The sequence below is a fragment of the Salmo trutta genome, chromosome 28 (assembly GCF_901001165.1).
Source record: "Salmo trutta chromosome 28, fSalTru1.1, whole genome shotgun sequence".
In the NCBI taxonomy this organism is placed as follows: Eukaryota; Metazoa; Chordata; class Actinopteri; order Salmoniformes; family Salmonidae; genus Salmo; species Salmo trutta.
In genome coordinates, this window is record NC_042984.1 from 20,053,193 (window position 1) to 20,062,918 (window position 9,726).

Here is a 9,726-nt window from a genome sequence, read left to right on the forward strand (position 1 = left end):
TTCTGTTGAAATGGTTGATCAGATTCTGTGACATAGCTAGCAAATTTGATTGATTCAGTAACATGTTTCCTCTTCTACTATATGGTTATGACGACAGTCTGGGGTACAAATGAACACAGCATCCACAAACTTCTCTCTTGCTACTATACCATGCCAATCTGGGAAAGAGGAATATAATCAGTAGCATTAATTGCAAACTGTTAAGACAGGTGTTAAGACATATTATGCATGCAAAATACACTTGCTTGTACTTGACATTCAGTGACAAGACACCATGATAGCTTAAGGAAATTGTTATGTCAACCTTATGGCAATATGACACAATAAGGGAGAGGGAAAAAAAATGGGTGTTGGCTAACATTGACTTAACACTCACACCACCAAACATGTTTTCATCTGCTACTCTGTGTTGCTTCTGAAGTTTCTCTCGTGCAAATTTCCTGGGATCAGCCACTCCAACGACCTACTATGAGTTTGAGTAATCACTGTTGCCATTATCATTATCATCACTTTTACGTGAAACCTTAGTCAAGAGCTGGTTGCACACTTCAGTTCTGATGGAAAGAAGTTGTGAATGATTTAGTGGGAAATCCTATATCTTACCAAGATCAGATGGTCAACTCATTTCAATTCTTTCAGTCAGTATTGACAAGATCAGATGTGGGCCGTCTTTGGGCCGTCTTAACTAGAACTTCTATAGTAAGGTGACCAATTTTAATGGAAACTACTGCCATCAGCACTGCGTTGTAAATCAAATAGGAAGAATATGGGGACTCTAATGGTTGCACAAGAGCCTCCTCAGCTCTTCACATGCAAAGTTGAAAGACCATAAAAAATAAAATATTCGTAAGCATAGGAAGGATATGAAACCTTGACATACCTAACTCCATAGAAATAATGATGCAGACCTATGATGATCATACTTGAGTCCTGCTACCATCTAGTTCATAAAGAACCCAGCAGCACACAAGGAATACTATTTTCTGCCAAACACTGTATATTCATGCTGCACTATAGATGAAGAGAAACAGATCACTCTGTGACTAAGTTTAGCATCCATTGTAATGTCATAAGCAGTAATATACACAACAGTCTCTTTGGATGCTTGTCATATGGTGAGAAAGGTCTCAATGTGATGACGTGAAATACGTTAGAGAAGTTAAAACGTCATTTATAAAACTACCGTCTTTATTTTACTAATATATCAAATTTACAGATTATCAATGCTTATAAAAACACTACATGGAGGAAATGTCAGTGCGTTTCGACGGCATAGTCACTATTTTCCTTTATCTACCCAGGAAAAGAAATTACAGCGAGCCTCAGGATTGGATGCATGGCCCTGAGGGCGGTTACACACAAAGAACTGCTTGCCCATGTTTGGACCTGCCTTCTTGACAGTGCGGAGTACACAGGGTTCCCCATGAGCCTTACAGGGGGGCGGTGGAGGTGGCCCACGCAGGACCGTCTTCCAGAACCCGCCCAGTGAAGCCCCCTTCCTGGGACATGAGGGGTCTACAGTAGCCTCTGAAGCCAGGGCTGCATCCTTCCCCTGGTTTTGACTATTGATACTGGCATCCTGTATGTTGCTGCCCGGTACATGGACTTTGTCTCCCATACAGACACCCTGGGGATCTTCTGTGCACGGCGGGCCTGTAATTGATGGGACATCTTGTCCTGCAGAATGTCCTCCCTTGAAGGTATGTGGTTGTGATGGGGTCACTTCATTTCTCTCTTCTCCCCTCTCACACTGACTCACAGGGTCTTCCCTGGTTGGGGCCACAGGTATGGATTTGGGCTTAAAAAAGGCTAGGAGGTTGCCCTGGGGCTTTGGGGTAACAGCCTTCAGTGTCATAATCTTTTTGCTCTTTGGGACACCAGATTCCACTGCCAACTTCCGTTTCTTTCCAGTGGAGCTGGTCCCTGCTGATCCCAGTGGATTCAGGTTCTCTCGGGTCTCCCCGGTCTCCTGAGATCCTGGTAGTGGGTCCCTGCAGGCCTCTCTGGCAGGTTGTTGTTGGTCCATCTTGACAAGGAAGCGTGAGAGTTTCTGCTGCCTGCCAGCAAACTCTGGTAGGTTGCGGGTACAGAGAGGAGGCAGCTTGGAGCTGGACAGGAGGGGGCAGCACAGTTTCCCCCAGACAGGGCAGTGATCAGACCCCTCCACCTCTGGCATGATGTCTGCTGCCACAAACCCCATTTTAACCAAGGGATGGTCTGCGAAGATGTAGTCGATACGTGTGCCATAGTTGGTCTGCCGGGCTCCAGTCATAGTGTTCCAACAGGTGAAGGCCTTGGAGCGTGTTGGGTGAAAATGGCGGAAGGTGTCCACAAACTTGCCGCTGCTGAGGGGTTTTGATGAGGTATTCTCAGACTCCTCCTCCTCATAATCATTTTTTTCATACTCCTTTCCTTCACTGTCATCAACCAGTAAACCGTTTAGCCATTTCCTCCCGGGGTGATCCTCAAAATCATCCTAATAAAAGTAAACAGATAGGAGTAACAACATCAGCTATTAATAAACAGATGTCAAAACTCAAAAGTAAATGTGATTATGTCTGAATGAGGACATCAAACCTATCACCTGAAAGAATTCTGATTACTTCACTTACTATGTAATCTGGGTCACAGTGATCTATGGGCCGGTGGGATGTATTCACATCTCCCAAGATGATTACACGGCTGGGTGAACGAGTCAGATAAAACAGAGAAATTAGACTTCCAATAAAATGCATTGAACAAATCTCATATCAGTTTGTCCCCTATTATGATACCCACCCAACCCCTCTTGCATATAGCCCACTCACCTTCCAGCTTCCAAAATTGCTTCAGCCCGACATTGAAGCAGCTTGTAGAACTGCAGTTTGAAATGTTTACGTTCAGGCTTTTCTGGGTCAGCTCGTGGGCAGTATACATTGATAACCGTAACTGTTTCAGGTGTGTCTTCACACCTGTGAAAAAGCAAGTGGGCACACGAAAAAACAAACAAACACTCAAATCATTGGGGAAACAATGGCTTTTCAGTGCCACAACAAGTTAACAATTGATACATTTCATGACATTATTTCAGAAAACCTAAAGAATAGCATGGGACAAATCATGTGATAAAATTATATATTTTTCCTCCGTACATGACTCTGTGCTGTGTGAGAACAGCCCTTCCCTCGTTGTCCAGGAGCTGCAGCTCCTCACTGGAGAACTCTCTCAGGTCACCATAGTATCCAATGGTTCCCTCGTGGTTGGTGGTCAGCAGACCGGTCAAGCCCTCCTCTGCAGCAAATGGGGTGGCACTGTCTTTGCAGTAAGTAGCAACTCCTATTTAATAAACAGATTAGGGAGGTAGATATTAATGTTGGAATGTGAAGGCGCAATGGGAATACTATTTCTGTGGTTCATTCTTTTTTTGTCAGGAATTTGTGATAATGGAACTAATGGATCAATGCAATCCATGGGAACTAATTCAAACAGACCGGGGACACCGTTTCAGGGGACCCAAGGGTCATTGTGTCTTGTTCTCTGATATAAAAGGGATTATGTGGCTATTTTGTTCAGATGAAAATGACTGAATCTGGGCTTGCGTGATCCTGAAGCTCAATACTTTGGAAAATTATGAATGGTCCCAACCTGAGTAGCCACTGCGTCCGCGACTAAAGCTGAAATAGGAGTTATAACCTTCAACAATAGCAGTCTTCTCATCCAGCAGGTCTCCTGTCACAGACAAACACAGGATGACAGAATCAGTAGCTAGCCTAACTGTAACATTGTCAGTTCAAATTGTAGCAGAGAATGTTACATGTATTGTACAATCACATATTAATCATATAGCTTCTGTTACATTATCAAGTTAGCCCGAGTGCCAATCTGTTTGCACTATCATGCCTGCCAACTTCTTATACTGTAGAATCTCCCGCGTACAATTCTTACTTGTTACTTTTGTCTCTTGGACACATACGATGTCAGCATCCAGCGACTCAAGCGCCTTTTTAATTCCACCCTTGAAAGTCCTTATGCCATTAATGTTCCAACTGACAATCTTCATGGTTTTACGGCACTCGTGACCAACTGTTCAAATATTTTTTACAATTTGCTTTACAAAAATTGCACTTGAAACGTGACGACTGGATAACACGGAAGTGACCCGGAAGTACGTCAATCGAATAAGAACATTTTCGACAGTTTCTCAACCCAGAGGCACACAATCGCGAGACTTCCGGGAAAGCTTGCAAAACAAACCAAGCAGACCAGGCCGGGGTTTGAGAAGTCAACGAGAGAAATAAACAATTCTTCCTTAGTTGTTCAATTTTCTTGAAATCTAAAAACACAACCTATATAGGAGCCAATGTCTTTTAGATGTACTATGCAGAAATCACTCCACCATTACCTGGTCGCTAAAATTCAAGTAGTTCACTCTAATTTCAGTTTGTGACAAAATAAGCAAGTACGGTTCAAACTCATTCCATGGAGGGCCAAGTGTGTGTGGGTTTTAGCTCCTCCCTTGGCCTTGATTGATTAATTAAGGTCAGTGATTAGTAAGGAACTCACTTGGGTAGAATATCCCTCTTGAAAATGAACATTTTACCTAGGCTACTTTACCCAATCCAAATGATCCCAGTATTACTCTCCAATAAGGTAATAAAGGATGTAAATGGATGGCTAAGTTCCTTTATATGGAGTAAACGCAAGCCAAGACTTAAGATGGCAATATTGCAGCTGCCAAATTCTATGGGTGGCTTGGATCTACCCAATATCAGGCTCTATCAGTGGTGTGCCCACCTATGTTATATCTCAGACTGGATCACAAATGATGACTCCTCTATTTGGTTAGACATTGAGACTTCTCTTTCAAACTACCCTTTACAGGACCTTTTGTTTCTCACAAGTTTCAAGTCTGTAAAAGATCGCTGTAACAACCCCATTACACTTAACACACTCAAAGTATGGAGGTCAGTTCAACGTTTCCTGGGAAGGTCCAAACTAACCTCTGCTCTTACCCCAATTCTCAACAACCCAGATTTTGTCCCAGGATTGCTGGATGCTGGCTTTAACGTTTGGCTTAATAAGGGCATACGCAGACTAAATGACTTATTTGCGGATAAGATTTTATTGTCATTTGAGCAGATGGTCGAGAAATATCAACTCCCAAAGCAGGACTTTTTCCGTTTCCTACAAGTAAGACACTATATTCTGAAGAGCACCACCTTAATTGGTAACCCTGATATGTCTGTCATTGAAAGAATGCTTTTTTCCCCACAAAGGAAAATGTCTGTAAGTCTGTTTTATGATGCTTTAAGGTCCTTTTCCGCTGTCGACACACAGAGAGTGAAACAAGTGTGGGAGAAAGAACTGTCTGTTACCATTGACGAAGAGATGTGGGAGGACATTTGGAAATATGCAAAAACAATATCTATATGTAATCGTACTAGAGCAATTCAATTAAGAATAATACACAGATTGCATATATCCCCAAATCGCAGACATGCATTTAGCCCCGCTTCCTCCTCTCCTCAGTGTCTCAAATGTAAAACTGATACAGGCACCCTAACACATTGTTTATGGTCATGTCCCAAAATACAAAGATACTGGTCTGGTGTTCTGCAAGAGATTGAAAAGATCCTAGGGGTCGATCTAGAGTTGGACCCAGTTTCTCTACTGTTAGGTCTCCCTAGTAGGCATGTAACTTCTGTGGGTAAGAGGAGGCTTTACAACATCCTCACCTTCGCAGCGAGAAAAAACATACTTTTACAGTGGATTAGTGATAAGGTTCCCTCTATTAAAGATTGGCATAAGATACTATTTGATTGGGTCCCGCTGGAATATCTGACATGTACATGGCACTCTAAGACAGATCAGTTCTACAAAGTATGGGAACCTTACCTAAATTACCTAGAACCTGAAGTATCAGCTATTATGCTGCAAGGATTCTCTTAGAATGGTGATCGATGTATTCCAGAATTACACTGTACGGTCCGTGTGAGGAACTCAACTTCTTGGTTTAAACTGAGCATTTTATTTTATTTATTTATTATGTCTTTATTGTTATTTTTTTCTGTTTATGTTTGTTTAAAATGTATGTATTGAGGGATGCAATGGGGGGGATGGGGTGAGAGAAGCGGGGAGAGGGAAACGGTGGGTGTGTGTGTACGTGCGTGCGTGCATACATACGGATATGTGTAAGCGAGTGCTGTTTCTTTTGCCTTGTCTTTGTTGTTGTATCTCTTAATATGGGTGAAAATTGTGAAACTCCAATAAAAAAATACTGTTACAAAGTAAGGAACTCACCTCACCTGGTTGTCTTAGTCTTAATTGAAAGGAAAAAACAAAAAAGAGCTAACACTAGGCCCTCCATGGAATGAGTTTGACACCCCTAGTATAGAGAATCATTGTTCCGTCTAAACAGCTGTGAAATATATTTTCCATAACCAAAAATCTTTTATTTTCAGCTGTTTTAAGCTGGTGTACACAACTAAAAGTAAAAGATGAAAAAACGAAGGAGTGTCTTTGATATGACGGCCTGCACATGCGCAGTTTGGAGCGAGACGACAGTTACTGTAGACCGGATGACGTGTTTCTGCACATGAGTTTAGCTAGCCAACGTCGCCATGACATCGCATACAAGTGTGATCTGGGATTTCTATTGGAGAAGCAGTTTTTGCCTATCTTCATACTGTACTGTCTTTGGTCAAAGTATATCTGCATTGCTTGCTCTTTGTGGTTATATAAGCACTTTGTAACATTGATTGATTGATATGTGATAGAGAGGTCAGGAGGAGCTCTGTGGACCCTTCGTGTCCTGAAGTAATTTAGCCATTCATTGTAGTGATCGCAATCTTTAGATGGTTTGGAACGTCAAACTGAGAGTGGCGTAGCCGTCTAAGGCACTGCATCTCAATGCTAGAGATGTCACTACTGACCCTGGTTCGATTCCAGCCTGTATCACAATGGCTGTGATTGGGAGTCCCATAGGGCGGTGCACAATTGGCCCAGCGTCGTCTGGGTTAGGGTTTGGCCAGGGTAGGCCGTCATTGTAAATAATAATTTGTTCTTAACTGACATGCCTAGTTAAAAAAATTTTTTAATAAAAATAAAAGTGTAGGGAGTACAGGGTCTAGCATGTCTCTCGAGGAGGCAAAAAATAGATTTTGGCTTGGAAAAGTTGAATATTTTCAGAAGGAGTAGGGTAATTGGTTAAGGGAGGTGGATTGGAGGTTGAAAAGATTGAGGGAGGCAGAGGACGGGTTTCAATCTGTTGAAGCTAGAAATAACAAGGGTTAGGGTATGTTGAGGAAGATTGGTGTCAAGTTTAAACAGAGTGAGCCGGACGCCAGTTCAAGTTCTGGAGGTGAAATGGAAGGGGTAGAAGGTGTTGTGAGGAACTTGGTGCCCGAGCCTTGCATCGATGGTCATGGTCATGATAAAGATATGTTTGGTCCAGTGGGAGTGAGAGTTTTGAAGAGGGTGGGACCAGGCCTTTTGTGATGTTTGTATGTGTTTCTTCAGATTAGAGGGAGCAGGCGCTCCATGTGACGTAACTTGGGGAAAGACCTGTATCTTGCTTTGCGCTTAAGTACATGGCACCATTGAAGGGAGTGATTTCTGGGGTAGTGTTAAGTGTGGAGGTCGAGCAATTTAAGTTGAAGATTCCTGGTGTTTGTGACGCCCGCCGTTTGCTGCGATGCAGATTCTGTGGGGAGTTATGCTGTTAGAGCTTTTGTGCCGAATACACTGCCGTGTTATAGGTGCCAGATTTATGGGCATGTCACAGCAGTGTGTAGGAGGGAGATTCTAAGATGTGGGAAGTGTGCAGGAGGATATGGGACCGAGGAATGTGTAGTTTTGGTGGGAAAAGTTATAAATGGATCACTGGAACTTTAATAATGCCACTTTAATAATCAAATCAAAGTTTATTTGTCACGTGTGCCGAATACAACAGGTGTAGACCTTACAGTGAAATGCTTACTTACCAACAGTGCAATTTCTAAAACAAAATAAAATAAAGGTATTAGGTGAACAATAGGTAAGTTAGGAAATAAAAACAACAGTAAAAAGACAGTGAAAAATAACAGTAGCGAGGCTATATACAGGCACTGGTTAGTTGGGCTGATTGAGGTAGTATGTACATGTAGGTATGGTTAAAGTGACTATGCATATATGATGAACAGAGAGTAGCAGTAGCGTAAAAGAGGGGTTGGTGGGTGGCGGGACACAATGCAGATAGCCTGGTTAGCCAATGTGCGGGAGCACTGGTTGATCGGGCTAATAATGTTTACATATCTTGCATCACTCATCTCATATGTATATACTGTATTTTATACCATATTTTGCAGATTGCCTATGACAGTCATTGCTCATCCATATATTTATATGTATACATTCCTTACTTAGATTTGTGTGTATTAGGTAGTTGTTGCGGAATTGTTAGATTACTTGTTAGATATTGCTGCACTGTCGGAACTAGAAGCACAAGCATTTAGCTACACTCGCAGTAATATCTGCCAACCATGTGTATGTGACCAATACAATTCGATTTGATTTGTCAACTTTAAGGGTGTCCGTGTTTCTGGGATCAGAGGTGTCCGGTGCGAGAGAGGCAGGTTGAGGTGTCCAGGGTCAGAGTAGAGCAGAAGATGTTGTAGGCTGAGGCAGTGAAGAAAGTAGAGGAGGGTGGATGAAGGGTGAGGGATTCTGAGAGGATCCTTGTGAATAGTAGATCTGTGACAGAACAGAGGGATAGGCCAATGAGTGATACAGCCTATGTTTCAGTAAGGTTGGCTTCTTAGCGTTCATAGCAATGGTTATAAACTGTATCGCAGAGATGGAACGTAAGTCACACAAAATAGATATTGTTGTGGCAGCTGCAGAGAAGTACTTGGGGGTACGAGATTTGACTTCAGAAGAGTTAGAGGGTGTGTTGAGTGGTAGAGATGTCTGTTTGAACTACTGGTGCACAGCTTGGACACCCATGCATACCCCACAAGACATGCCACAAGAGGTCTCCTCACAGTTCCCAAGTCCAGAACAGATTATGGGAGGCGCACAGTACTACATAGAGCCATGACTACATGGAACTCTATCCACATCAAGTAACTGATGCAAGCAGTAAAATTACATTTAAAAAAAAAAACAGATTAAAAAAAAACTTATAGAACAGCGGGAACTGTGAAGCAACACAAACATAGGCACAGACACATGCTTACACACAAGATAACATACGCACTATACACACACGTACACTTGGATTTTGTACTGTAGATATGTGGTAGCGGTGGAGTAAGACACTGAGGGCACACAGTGTGTTGTGAAATCTGTGAATGTATTGTAATGTTTTAAAAATTGTATAAACTGCCTTAATTTTGCTGGACCCCAGGAAACGTAGCTGCCTTGGCAGCAGCTAATGGGGATCCAAAATAAATACAAATACCTTACCATAACCGGTTTATGTCACGTTCACGTGCTAGTCCAAACTAGCAAACTCAGAAATGAAATGTCAGACTTACTATCTCATTGTAGTTATACACGTCGCATTCAACCAGTTAGCATGTCCTGAATCATTATAATTTAAAACTATTCTGAGTGAATACAATTGCACTAGAATTGTCATATTTTTTAAATATTTTTTTTTATATATATTTTTTATTCATTTATATATATTTTTTGTATGTATTTTGTATTTTCTTGTTTATAGCTGTGTTTTGTTTTGTTAGACATGTTTGATGTAGTGATGTAAGT

General features: G+C 41.9%; 1 protein-coding gene across 1 annotated transcript; it reads right to left on the reverse strand.

The window, feature by feature from the left end:
• Nucleotides 1-1,044: 1,044 nt before the first annotated feature.
• apex2 (APEX nuclease (apurinic/apyrimidinic endonuclease) 2) lies at nucleotides 1,045-4,317 on the reverse strand. Its single transcript, XM_029719100.1, has 6 exons — nucleotides 3,925-4,317; nucleotides 3,625-3,708; nucleotides 3,132-3,315; nucleotides 2,808-2,951; nucleotides 2,613-2,682; nucleotides 1,045-2,476 (listed from the first exon to the last, which is right to left on the reverse strand). The coding sequence occupies exons 1-6, from the start codon at nucleotides 4,037-4,039 to the stop codon at nucleotides 1,280-1,282; spliced, it is 1,794 nt and encodes a 597-aa protein (XP_029574960.1). The 5' UTR covers nucleotides 4,040-4,317; the 3' UTR covers nucleotides 1,045-1,279.
• Between the last annotated feature and the right edge of the window lie 5,409 nt (nucleotides 4,318-9,726).

Bases quoted from the DNA above. Each gene is read 5' to 3' on its own strand.
- apex2 (XM_029719100.1), bottom strand. From the start codon at position 4,039: ATGAAGATTGTCAGTTGGAACATTAATGGCATAAGGACTTTCAAGGGT. The intron at 3,709-3,924 runs GTAAGAATTGTA...TGTCTGTGACAG, and splicing joins CCAAGAGACAAAAGTAACAA to GAGACCTGCTGGATGAGAAG. The intron at 3,316-3,624 runs GTTGGGACCATT...TTTATTAAATAG, and splicing joins CGGACGCAGTGGCTACTCAG to GAGTTGCTACTTACTGCAAA.